This window comes from Chenopodium album, chromosome 5 (assembly GCF_948465745.1).
Source record: "Chenopodium album chromosome 5, dcCheAlbu1.1, whole genome shotgun sequence".
Lineage (NCBI taxonomy): Eukaryota > Viridiplantae > Streptophyta > Magnoliopsida > Caryophyllales > Amaranthaceae > Chenopodium > Chenopodium album.
In genome coordinates, this window is record NC_137838.1 from 74630778 (window position 1) to 74644731 (window position 13954).

Sequence of the window (13954 nt, forward strand, 5' to 3'; positions counted from 1 at the left end):
TAAAAAAAACTTACCAAAAATAGAAAGGAGGAATGTAATTTAGGGACGGAGGGAGTACTTATTTTGGTTCAGATTAAAATCAATCCCACAATCACAAACGAAGCACGCACCCTCAAAACTACCATATATTTACGTAGAAAGTAAATTAATGTAGAGTATAAGATGCCTAAATTATTACTTCGTACTTTGTATTAACGGATGTAGTACATAAACATAATTTTTTTTTTTTTTTTTTTGTATGTAATAAATAAAATTCTTAGTTTATTATACGAGTACATGAGACTAATTGATATGGTTCACATACATTACAATATGACATAAATAATATATTTTTTCATATAATTTGACATGTAATTACATCAACACTTATACTACCTCCGTTAATTGTTTTGTGCAACTTTGAGGTATTATTTGTGAGATATAAAATATTCCAAAGTTGCATATAACATTTAACAGAGGTAGTATATTAGCTGTATTGTCAATTCTTAGTTACACATAGCTAAAATAATAACACATTTAACCTATTTCTTGTTGGTCTCAAATTGAATTGATCCCATGATCACAGACGATGCATGAACACTTGAAAAACTATTATAAATGTGTGTAAAAACTAAAATAGTGTAGTATAAAAGTACCCTAAATTATTACTTCCTATCAAGATAGAATGTACTCCGTAATATAAACATAAACTATGTTTAAATAATTTATTTATGTAAATAAATTTTTTGCATATAGATCCATTAAAATAATTTGCGTTGTTAATATGTTGGAATGGTGGGCCATAGACGAGGCTTAATGATGTGCAATATGTCACGTATATATTGAAAGCACATGCATGCAATAAAGCCATTAATGTAATTTACGATACGTACATCCTAGCTCACATGCACAACAAGTTGAAAAGCGTTATTTAGATGTTATGAGTATTTAAGATTAGTTGCTAATTTAAGCCAAGGTAATACTTATCTTGATTCTTGTCCATCCCATTTCCCATGCCGGCATGCTAATTTTTTAACTTTTACTACGTAATTTCTTATCTATTGTCCGTTCTTTGTTAACCCTAACTTGTACATGTACAATATTTGAGCGAGTCGGGTCAAAAGATGATCACTTAAGAAAATGGGTTGGATTAAAACTGGTCAATAGCGAATCAATAATGAATAGATCAATATAATAATTGAGTAAGGAAAAAAAAATGGAGGATAGTATTTAAGTAAGAATAAGTGCTACGAAATTGTATATGTATTGTGGCAGTACATTTAGTAACTTATTTTAAGTTACTTATTTTCATCTTCTATTAATTTAATGTATGTTCTGATTTACTGAAATGATAAAAGCTGAACTAAACTGAACTGATTGGAGCTGAACTGAACTGAAATAAATTGTTTATGAGAGAATAATGAAATTAGAAGCTGAATTGAATTGAACTGATTAGAGCTTAAGTTGAAAAAAACGGGCCCTTAGACTTACATTTTAATCCTGTATTTGTGAAAATTCATGTAATAATGATTATTTGAATAAGTAGTGTATGAAAACAAATGAGAAATGTTTACCTAAGGGCCATTAAAGTTATACGGAGTATACTCTATACTTTCTACGTTGCTTTAATGTTGCTTTATTATTGCAACGCTTACATTTTCTACAAGTTTCACAATACTACATACTCCATTTTTTTTCAATTGTATATACTCCCAACTCCTTTCTCTAAAAATATTGTTAATTGATATTAGTAACTAAAAATAGTAATTAGACAAATGACTTCAAATAAGTATTGTACACATGCAAAGTATTACTCCTCAATCCTTACATTTTATTTATGAAACAAAAAGAGTATCCGGTATCCCACTGATGAGTAAGGATATACGAAGTATAATGGATTACGTCCCCATTCATATTATTTGTGGGCCAAGTGGCTAATCTTTTTGCTTATTTTAATATTAAATCTACCACATCTTGAAGCTTATGTGCAAAGTAACATGGATTTTCTGTATCACCCGTGAAGAAAGGACTTGGGAGTATATACAATTTTCGATCCGATTGAAATTCATAATTGAGACTCATAAATTCATACACTATTTCTTCAATATTTTTGACAACGAAGGATGACATAGATTTGGAAGTAATTAAAAATTTAAAATATAAAGTAGATAGAACCAATTAAAAAAATTGGAAAAATGTTATGTATGGTGCTACGTGGAAGTCTAGAAAGGGCAAAAAATAGTTAGATTCGAACATTGAATTATATATTTAGCTTATTTAATTATATTTATATATAGGATGAAAATGCATGATGAATCTTGTCTAAGCTAAGACAAATTGCATGTGAATTATGTCATTGGTAATTTCCTTGAATTACATCTCATGTGATCCCTTTGATTGAGGGATGTGAACCCTACTTGTTATTATATATTGCATGTGATCCTTCTTCTTCAAACCCATGTTCTTAGGTTTATTGATAAAATTATTAGATTTATTTTTCAATAAAATAAAATTTATTCAATTAGTATTGATAAATAAAGGAGATAAATGTATAAATTTCTACTAAAATCCAAAATTATTAGAAGATAAATGAAAAATTTGTATTAATGTGCACGGCTGTTGTTGAATATACTCATATGCTTACCAAAATTAGTACATATACACAACTAGTATAACTAAGTTTCTACCGACAAATCTCTTTAATTAAATTTTATATACTTTGTAACGATTTAGCTCTTTGACCATATGCCATAGTTGACTATCGAGTGGTTAATTAGATTGTTTGATCTTTAAAGTAACTTAGTTTATTTGTTGCACTATTAATAATTTATTGTTGCTAATCTAAGAAAAATTACAAAATTGATTAAATAATCGATCATTGAATATTGTTTTCGTTTCATCAACTATGGGAAATGTTACACATTGATGCGGTGATGCTAATAACAAAGCTGGTGAGTTAGAAAATATAATGTATATATGCACATATTTATCTCAATATTATTCTTGATAGGAATGTAGAAGACTATCAAAACATCTTATTAAGCCCATAACATTTTAAAGTTGAATATGTAATTTATAAAAATCAAAAGAAAAAAAAAAAGAAAAGAGAATATCAAATGTTTCTCTTGTTTAAAAAAGTATTATTATTTCTTTAAAAAAAAAAGTATTATTATTATTACTTCCTCCGTTTCTGTATAGTTGCAACACTGAAATGTCACAATAGTTGTAACACAGTTTCACACTATAAAAAAAAGATTTTTATGGTGAAAATTGTACTATTACCTTTATATAAAACACATGGCCCACTTGATTATACTCTTAACAACCTTTTAACCTCATTTTAAGTGTATTATATCATGTGAGGTCCATTTTTCTTAAATACCGTGATAAAGTGTGTGTTGCAACTATAAATAAACGGAGGAAGTATTATTTTTTATAATTAACCGAACTTCCAACCAACTTAAAAAGAAATCGGAGTTTATCAGATGCAAATTGAATTTTCGAATTTAACGTTTTCGTTATATTTGTTGCTGATGAAGTGATAATTTCCTTGATTATAGAGAGTGGACAATATTCGTTCCTTCTCAACACTCTGCCATAAACCCATAAATGTAATTTGTCCATTTTGTATAGATTATTTTGGTCCCATATTTCAACTAATTAACCTTTCTTCAATTGATTTTGTTTTTCAAAAAAGAAAACATATTTTAAAATAGTAAAAATACCGGTCACAACTGCCTATAAATACCTTCCAAATATAGTTAGTAACCACCAAACTCTATCACTCTCATTTTTATTTATCACCTCACTTTTTTCTCTCTCTCTTATTTTGTTGCTCTTTCTTTTTCTACTACTTTTAATTTAGAGATAAACACATTTATTTGTGTTGGAATTAAAAAAAAAAAAAAATAATAAAAAATAAAAAGCAATGGCAATGAAGCTTTTGTGTACCATTTTCATCTTTGTTATGTTCCTCCATTTTTCTCCCGCAGAAAATCATGTAAGTGCCAATATACTTCTCTTTAATCTCATCGTCAATTAATTAGTGAAATTTTAACAATGTTGAGAGTTTTATTGTCCTAGTGAAATTTTTTCGTATGCATTGATAATTAATTGTTCTCGTTAATGCAAGATATTCTTGTAATTCATACTATCTATTTAATAACTGAAATTAATTATCAAAAAAATAATAATAATTTGTCACATATTTTTGTAAGCTAGTAAGTGGTAATGAGACTCATTGATTATGTTGTTGATGCAGCCAACCCATACTCATGACGTTGCTCCAAGTCCAAGCCCACAATCCTCAAACATTACTAACAATCTGCCTTCGGTAAGACAACTTACTGTCACTTTTATTGAATTATTGAAAGAAAAGTGGTGGAAAAGTTTTTTTTTTTTTTGTTTTTTTTATTATTATTAATTTTTTTTATTTATATAACTCAGTAAATAATTATTTTTAATGTATCGAAAAACCCACATTATATATATTTTTGGATTGACTTATACGAGGTTTTAACTTACGAATTTTGATGTAATTTCAGTATGGATACACCCCAGGAAGCCTGCAGCCTCAAGGTACATCTATTTTACTAAACTTAACCATATGTCCATATGTTTGGTGCATGCACTTTGCTTGTCTTGTGATTAATTTAGTTATTCGCTTAATTTTTAGTGACCATATGGAAATTATTATAATTCTTATCATAAGTTCATAACTTTCATTGATTGAATCAAAACTTACTTCTATTGATTCAACAGTCACAAAAAGTAATTCTTGATCAATATTAATAATTTTTTTTTTAAAAAAAAAAAGTAGAGTCGAATTGAACATGGTTTATAAATTAGCACTTATAGTATTGCTAATAAAAACGAAAAAAAAAATTCATTGAATTCCGCGAATAGAGTAGTAGTACTAGTAACTCATAATTTGTTGTTTGTTGTTTGTTGTTTGGAACAGAATGTGGACCGAGATGCTCATATAGGTGTTCAAATACGCAGTACAAGAAGCCATGTTTGTTTTTCTGTAACAAATGTTGTGCAAAGTGTTTGTGTGTTCCTACTGGTACTTATGGCAACAAGCAATCTTGCCCTTGCTACAACAATTGGAAGACCAAGAGGGGTGGTCCTAAATGCCCTTAATCTTTAACTTTTTATAATTCTTAATACCAATCTTACAACTTTTGTGTATTTAACGTTTTAATACGTGCTTCCGTGTTATCTCTCCCTGTCTTACTCAATTTCTCTTTTGTAATACCAAAATATTGTTATTGATAATATAATATGATACAAGATAATATAATCTGGTGCAACATATGGATGTCATTTGGTCTTTGATATGGTATAAATCTTACAACTTATGTGTACTTAATTACCATTATGATACGTACGTGTTATCGCTGTCTGTCTTTCTCGATTTCTCTTTTGTAATACGCAAAAATATTGTTATTGATAACATAATATAATAGTAAAATATAATATAATCTGATGCAATATAATATGGATGTCATTTGATCTTTGATAGTGATAGTATGAGGAAACATGGTTTAGGTTCATTGCTCTCCCAAATAGTGTTGGTATAAGACCATATTTTATGTAAATTTTTATTATGATATGATGACTCAGCAAATATTGGTATAGCTAGGACCATATTATATTATCAGTCATTTTAACAAATACTTCATCCGTTCTTTTTTACTTGATCCGCTTTGACTTTTACACTATTCATCATCCCTCCTTTGACCGTGTTTTGTGAATAATATATAAAGAAAAACATATTCATGTTGGATCATTTTGAATTCGTCTCAATAAGTACTATCATAATATATAACTTTTATATTTTTTAATTATGGAGAATTAATGTTATTGAACGTTAAAGTTTTGCATTGGCAAACGTGATAAAAAAAACAGGTCAAGTAAAAAATCAGAGGAAGTACGAAGTAATAAACTTGAAAATTAGGCTAGGATGACATAAAAAATTTCTCAAAATAATTAAACTGAATGAATAAACTAGCAATAACAATTTTTTTTTTTAATTAGTGTTCATACCTAGCGCTTAATATTCATTTGAAAATAGAGGTGGATTGAATTTGAACCCTTGACTTTTATGCCACACTAGCTTTTGATAATATGTTAGAGAACAAATTCAAACAAAAACTTGAGCTGATGGTTGAAATACAAAATTGTTTTATATATGGATTACTCTATTACTTACTTGCATTTTTTTGGCACAAAGTATGAAAGGCATAGTGTATATATATCGTTATTTGAATAGGTTGACTTTAATTAATAATTAAGGTAAAAGACCCTGATTGGACATTGGACCCTATCCAAACCCATAGGGTCCAAATAAGGGTCTAAAAAATTTAGACTCTAAGATCCGGGTAGAGTATGGATGTGATATGGATAAGAAAAAAGTCCGGGTACCGCACCGAGTATTGCTAGACCATACCCATTTCCATCCCTGGTTATAGTCCTAACTTCATTACTAATTAATCAGGAATCACGATATAGTCTAAAACCCTGGACCATATTGACAAAACTATTATCTTTGGTCATTAGGCAAATTCTGATGTCATTTAAACTAGTATAGTTGTACTTAATCTTTTTTTTTTCTTCATTAGATTACGGTCTTGTGATTGCCAGCAAATTATTTTAATTATACGAAGGCTCAGTTCTCTTCAGATTATTTTCAATTCAATTCAGTTCCAATAAGTTCAGTTCAGTTCTTAATTTCCTTCTCTCATAAAATATTCAGCTCAATTCAATTCTGTTCAGTTCGGTGCAGCTCCAATAAGTTCAATTCAGTACAGTTCGATTCAACTCCAATAAGTTCATTTCAGTTTAGCTCAGTTCAGTCAATCAGAACGGACTTGAAGTATGGTAAATTTGAGAGTATCGAATATGTATAAATGTACAACACAATTATTGCATGTATATCACCACATTTTAACAATGTGTAACACTTAAATGTTGGGTCCATAATAGTAGCCGACTAGCTTGGTCTTGGTCTGTTGGATCAATGGGTGATTATGGATCCAAAATGGTTGATACCTTTGGGTTTAGCCATTACTCTGCTTCTAGAAATAAGCTTGTATAGGACTATGGATTGGGCTGGGCTTGGATGCTTTTGGGCTGGAGAGTATTTGCAAGTTGGAGGCAACCACATCTAGAAAAAAAATTAGTTTACAAAAACATGTGAACATTTCAAAACCGAATGATTCGTCCCTATTTAAAAGCTACAAGCATAAAATTCGCATAATTTTGACTAGTTTATACCACTAAAATATTAAAATAACAGGAAAAAAAAATGTGTGAAAGTTTAGTTTCTTCTTAGAATATAGAATGAGCTAGCATATCCATTTATTAATTGCAATTTTTATTATTCGAAATTCCAAAGAAGTGGTCTAGGATGGCGGCTTTATTTTTATAGTACAAGTTTGAAAAATTGGAACTTGGAATTACATAAAATAATCCTTTGTAGGGATAACAGAAGATGAATATAAATGGTATACAACATAGAGTAAAAGAAAGGTTTTTGTGTCTATAAGTGAAAAGAACGGGAGTACATTATTTCCGCACATGCTTTAGGTGTATTTAAGGGTTTTTTCTTATATAAATGAGTTAAACTAATAAGATGACCAAAAATTTCTTATCTAAATGAGTTAAACTAATAAGATGACCAAATTAATAAACATGGGTAATTATATATCAATATCTCTAAGTTTACCTAGAACAAATAAGAATTTGCACATAAATGACTAAATTTAGTACATTAAGATCATTCTGAAAATGTATGTGTCTATTAAATTGATTCGATAACTAATGATTATTTTGTATAATATTCTAGATCGTGTATAAGGTACAACCGTAAGTTGATTGAACATTGGAATCCGTTAAAGACACTCGAAAGTCAAAACCCTTGACATGCTTAGAAACGACAGAAGAAGAAGAAGAATAAGAGCCTCTACTCCATTTTTCTTTGTTAAATTGAAATTTTGTAATCTTCAATCAAAGCTTTTTTCTATTCCCTAATAAATCAAGAACAAAATATAAAAGACTATATAAAGAAAAACAATAGAAGAACTTTGATCACTTTATTATAGATTTATAGTATCTTTTAATTTTTTAAATAAATGATCTCTCTATAAACTAGATAAAGAGTAGTACAATGATCTAATCAAAATTGAATCATCAAAGAAAATTCAAATTGTATAACTGGACAGAAATTAATAAAACACCACAATCTAGAAAATTTATCCATGTAAACACTTGTATATTTCATTGCAAATCCACTCATTGATTTGTACAAAAATTGCAACAAATTAACTTACAACTTTACAAGTACAAATCAAGTTCCTATTTTTTCTCTCTTTTTTTTAAAAAAAAAAATTATTATCATATCATACATTCAAACTATTGCCATATTAAACCATAATTATACTAATAAGTTAGATGTATTAATGCAACAATAACCTTGATTATTAAAGGTTTTGTTCAATATTATCTTTTTTAAAGCCTCTTGATTAATAGCTAATACTCATAATATGATAATATAAACTCCAATCATTACAAGATTAAAAACAACCATTAAAAATAAAACCTGCAAATAAAAATCTAATCTTTCTTAGTCACAGGTGTAATGGACCGTTGAGGTGAATCCGTAGAAAGCTTAGCAAACTTCTTGTTATTGAATTTGATATCCTTATTCTTAGACAATTCACTAGAATCATCGTCTTCGATTCGATGGTTGGAGTTGATTAAGGATGACATCGCTTTTGGAGATGAATCAACAACGGTAGGCTCGAAAGTTGGCACGAAGAAATCAGTAGGGAAGAATCTGTATTGAAGACCAGCCATTTAAATTTGGAAATATAGTTTTTATGAAGGGAAATAAGATTTGAGAATGGTAGGTTTTTTTTGTTTGTTTGAATGGTTGAGAAATGTTAAAAAATGAAGAAAACTCTAAAGATGGAAATCTAGTCTTGGAAAATACAACTAACTAATTTTGTTGGTGTAATTTGAGACTTATTTATAGGAAGTGAAAAAGGGTTACAAATTGGAATCCCATAAAATATGGTTGTTGAATGTGACTTTTTGGAAGGTCGGTTGGAGATTGACTGGCTATTAGGGATGATTATGCAACGGTGCCCAATCAAATTACACAAATTTGTTAATATTATAAGGGTTACTCAGTCGTGTTAAAAGAATTAGTTGGTCAAATAATCACATGATAGTACGTTTACGCATATTTAATAATCTACTCCCTCCGTCTCCAATTGATAGTCACTTTTGCCATTTTTGGTGACTCAAAATGTTAGTCACATTTGTTTTTTTTCAAGTACCATTAATATTAATTTTTTTACCAAAATTCTCTAACATTTGCAAAAATATTTGTGCAAATTTAACTTTCCCATGTAAATTTACTTTCCCATGTACTTTAATTACTTTCTCTCTCTACTTTTTTGCATACCCAATGTAAATTTACTTTTTCAATGTACTTTCTTAATTCTACTTAATTCCCGTGATTTTTCTTCAAAAGTGACTATCAATCGGGGACGGAGGGAGTAATAAAGATTGTACGTCGTATTCTCTTTTTTTTGCTGTTCCACCCAGTTCATTCTTTGGGCTAATTCGGATTATTCGGGGATTAGTTCTGGGTGTACGTCGTATCTCCTTTGCATATCAAGTTGAATAACCTTGTTCACCTTATTTTAATTATTTCTAGTTTAATAAATTTAGATAAGTTTGAATTCATTAAGAAAAAATAAATTCTAATAAGGCTTATCTAACTTAAAATTACAAATCAAATAAAATAAGTTTTAATAGGTCTAATAAGTCCAATTAAGTTTAGATACGAAAAAATCGGGTCAATAGATTACAACCTAGAGCATAAAAATAGTACGTAGTAATTATGATTAGTATAATTTTTTTTAGATATTACATGAGACCTTATTGATCTTATTAACTTAGTTGTTTTTATTTAAATAATTTTATGAGAGAACTTATTGATTATCTTATTTGTTTGATTGAAATTTTATATGAGACCTTAGCTTGCCTATTACTTGTATATTTTACTCTTAATGATGTCCTAAACAATTTGGCGTGGGGAAATGACGACTGCTTGCGGTTTACATATAGAAAGTGAATATAATAAATTTTCAACTGTAATACCGAATATTCGCGCGCTCTCTCTTTGGTTGTTGGGTGTTGCTAGAATCATGCCTAGTGTATATTATAGGAGGCCAACCACTTTAATTTCTCTTATAAGAAAAAAAATATATATATGATGGCTTTATTAGAAAACGAAAAGCCAAATTAAATTTAGAAAAAGAATAAAAAGTCAACTTATCAATATCATCCAAAGTTGACGGTCCATCACTAGACCCTTCTTCTCATACGTGGTGTGCACCATCACCACACACATTGCATATTTTGCATGCGCATGCATCTACCTTTTTTTAAAAAAAATAAAAAATAAAAAAAATTAGGCATTATTGTGAGTTTATGACCTATGATTAACAAGAAGTGGTTTCTAAACACACTTCCTTTCTAGGTGTTTGGTGAAGGTTGGCCCGAGTAGTGACACCACTCTAATTGCGGCAATCTAATTCTTGGAGATTGTCTCAACTTTTAGCCCAATTTTCATAGTGCTATGATTGTGTATGCATGCATGAGAACGAGTGAAGGATTAGGGATGGAAATGGGCGGGTCGGATGCGGATGATGGTACCTCCATACCCATCACCCGCCAAACCTCCCTCCATCCCCGCCCCACTTGGGCAGGGATTGGGCGGGTCTCCCATTTAACCCGACCCACTGCCATCCCTATGAAGGATATTTGATTTGTTAAGTTGGTAAGAAAATATCATATTCGTCATTGCACAATTGGTTGTACACTATAAGGTACTTTGTAAGTACGATTACATCTTTAGTTGTACGATGCACTTGATATAACTGAGTTTATGTAGAAAGTTGTCTATAATTAAGCTCACAATGATCTTCAATTTAAGTAGTTCTCATATTATTAACTTTTTTTTTTTTACTTGAATAAGCTAATTATCCCGGTTAAATAAGAACAATTTGATTTTTGCTTAGTACAGTACCTGAGACACAAATTTTTACTCTGTAATATTTAAATTTTGTATACGTACTGAAACCCATGAAAATCTATATTAGAAGTTTTATTAAAGTAATAACTGGATTAGAAGAGTCAATGTTTCCTTCAAATTATATGATTTTTTAATTGACTTTATGGAAAATAATCATCTATTGAGCATTTGATCTTTTAGTAGTACTAAATTTACAATGTATACTAGATCTAAACTTGGAGCATAAGCAAACCACTAGAACCCTAATTATTGCACATTAAAACTAAGAAATAAACAATAAAATCAAAGAAAAAGGACAATAATAACTCCCCTTTTAATTAGTAGACAAAAATTCTTGATTTAAAACATAGCATGCTTATGAACAGGCTTAATCTCTCTCGGTTTTGCACTAGTCTTGATCGCTAACATACTCTTGCTCTTCTTGTCCATCGATAGCTTTCGATCATCATGATCACGATCATTGTCACGAGGATCAACAGGTGAGCTCTTGACTTGAATCTTTGGTGTAGGAAGGCTAGTGATTTGATCATCTATGGTAGAGTATAAAGGAGGGACGAAGTAATCAGTGGGAAAGAAGTAGTACAAACCAGGGCCAGCCATTAATTATGTAATTTGATGCAAAGTACGTAATTACAATGTGATTAATTTGTGATGTAATTTAATATCTTATGAAGGGGTTTACATAATTTATACATGTAGAAAACCATGGGGAACCAAAGATAGAATAGTCTTAGATTGATGCCTTGGTCTCCAAGACTAATTGGACCATCTAGAGGATTTAGAATTTGGAAGTTTCTTGCAATTATGAAATTAACTAATTTACCAAACAAACTTCTAAAATTCTAGCCAGAATATAACCATATCTCAACAGCAATAATTCCAAATTTGAATCTATAATTTACATTCACACTTGCCTTAATTTATAAAGAAAATATTGCATAATTTCTCCTACAAAATTTTTTTTTTGTAAAAAATCAAAAAATAAAAAAAAAAACATGGAGACAAAATATTCATATATACTTTATGTTTGGGACTTCTAGGAGTTCTAGGTAAAATTAAGGTGAAATTTGGAAAAGTAAAATCAAATAAATATTCTTACTTGTCTTTCTGGAGATAATGCTAAGAAAAAAGGTGCGCAGTTGCGAGCTAAGTTCAGCTGTATCGTGCATGACTCTGAAACAAGAACCAACTGCTGAGGGCCTGAGCCAAATGGGAAACGATGAACTGATGAAGTTAGCCCCGAGAGCCATAGTTTGCGACGAATTTTTGTATGAAGTCTAACTAACATGCTTAATTGCCAAAAGTACCACTTACCTGTTAGTACAACTAATGCTGTGCTATGAAACCTTCAGAGCAGAGCTAGTATTACTAATCTAACAAAATCAATTGCAATAAACACATTGATAATTTTGATTTGACTGTAAACACAACTTACAAATATCATATCATTGTCCATATACCACGATATGTCGATATGTACTCCTTTTGGTCAAATTTAATTGTAACTTTAGTAGTTTAGATTACATTATCAAAGTGAATTAATTTAGAGCAAAGGAAGTAGAAGATAGGTTTAGCAAATAGTACGGAGTACTTGTATATGATACAGATTCTCTGTCAAGAGAAGTATCATTATTAGCAGTACAACAGCAGTTTCTGAGGGATGCTGATGGGAAATATGGAATATAGAAAGAGCTTTTACATGTCATATTATTTCACATAAGCTTTTGCATTTTAACAAAGGCATACTTATTTGCAGTATCATGTGAATGGTGCTTAGAGTGTTGGATATATTTTAGGGCTGAGGCAAGCACAGAAAAGAGGCTAAATTGTAAACGACTTTATGTCATCCTTCTGTATGTTCTTCCAAGGGTCAGCAACATTTCATTGTTTCTCCGAGACCAATGGGCTAGTCTAAGCCGAGTTCAGGCTGGGCTCCAATCAGACCAAGCCTACATAAATCAGGCATGTAATGTGGTAGTGTAATGGCTTCAATTTCACTCCAGGTTGCAGGTCAGTTCTGGCCACGGCTGAACCGAAACCTGATTGGTCATAAGCTAGGTGCTCTAATAGGTTAGTCCATGTGTAAGGCTTAATAGACTCAGAGAAACTCATGTTGTTGGCCCATCAAGCAGGTGAGGCTATATTGGGCTTATTTCGTACTTACTCACCCTCTTCATTTTACCCCAAAGACTAGATTCTGGACATTCAGACATCAATAAGGACACTTCAATTCAAGCCAAAATCAAGGGATTGTTTTTAAAAAAAACAGTCAAGTCAGACACTTGAACGCATACTCATGTTCGACACAAGTACCCGAGTCTGAGTAACATAGGTTGTTATTGTGCACAAAAACCACTATTTTCAATTGTTGATCCTTCATGTTCCTCGTGATGCTGACACACAAAGAACTTGCTTTCATAGTTGAGCACATCTGAAACAAAAATGAGGTATAGGTTCTATCTTGAAAGCTACATGACCCACTTTATCATGAAGTAATTCAACGACGAAACTGACGCATGAGTGCATGACTTAGAAATTCATCTGAAACTTACAACACCAAATCTGCAATGTCAAATTCTGTCTTCAATTTGATCTAACCTACCACTTTCCACTTATTCTGTTTCTACTTGTCCTATTAAAACATGCAAATTTGTGGTCCAATCTTACTAATTTGGACCTGTTTCAGTAGGGACAGATTTATGTTCTTTAGTGATATTCGACCAACGAGGAGTTTACAAATGCAGAACCAAGCATGAATCCTCCGCAAACTACACTCAAAGAAGCAAACTAAGAATAATAACTCAACCTTTAATGCCTTGGTGGACTTTGTGTACTGACTAGAGCTGGCAAGCGCACCTAAATTAC

General features: G+C 30.5%; 1 protein-coding gene across 1 annotated transcript; it reads left to right on the top strand.

Moving 5' to 3' along the window:
• Positions 1-3748: 3748 nt before the first annotated feature.
• LOC145631059 (protein GAST1-like) lies at positions 3749-5350 on the top strand. Its single transcript, XM_081683163.1, has 4 exons — positions 3749-3979; positions 4241-4312; positions 4524-4557; positions 4940-5350. Exons 1-4 carry the CDS (start codon positions 3908-3910, stop codon positions 5119-5121), a joined length of 360 nt encoding a protein of 119 aa, XP_081539289.1. The 5' UTR covers positions 3749-3907; the 3' UTR covers positions 5122-5350.
• The last annotated feature ends 8604 nt before the right edge of the window (positions 5351-13954 follow it).

What these genes read in the sequence shown, in the direction of transcription:
- LOC145631059 (XM_081683163.1), top strand. Translation starts at nt 3,908, where the DNA reads ATGGCAATGAAGCTTTTGTGTACCATTTTCATCTTTGTTATGTTCCTC. An exon ending in TTTCTCCCGCAGAAAATCAT is followed by an intron (nt 3,980 to 4,240) that starts GTAAGTGCCAAT and finishes TTGTTGATGCAG; the next exon opens with CCAACCCATACTCATGACGT. An exon ending in TTACTAACAATCTGCCTTCG is followed by an intron (nt 4,313 to 4,523) that starts GTAAGACAACTT and finishes ATGTAATTTCAG; the next exon opens with TATGGATACACCCCAGGAAG.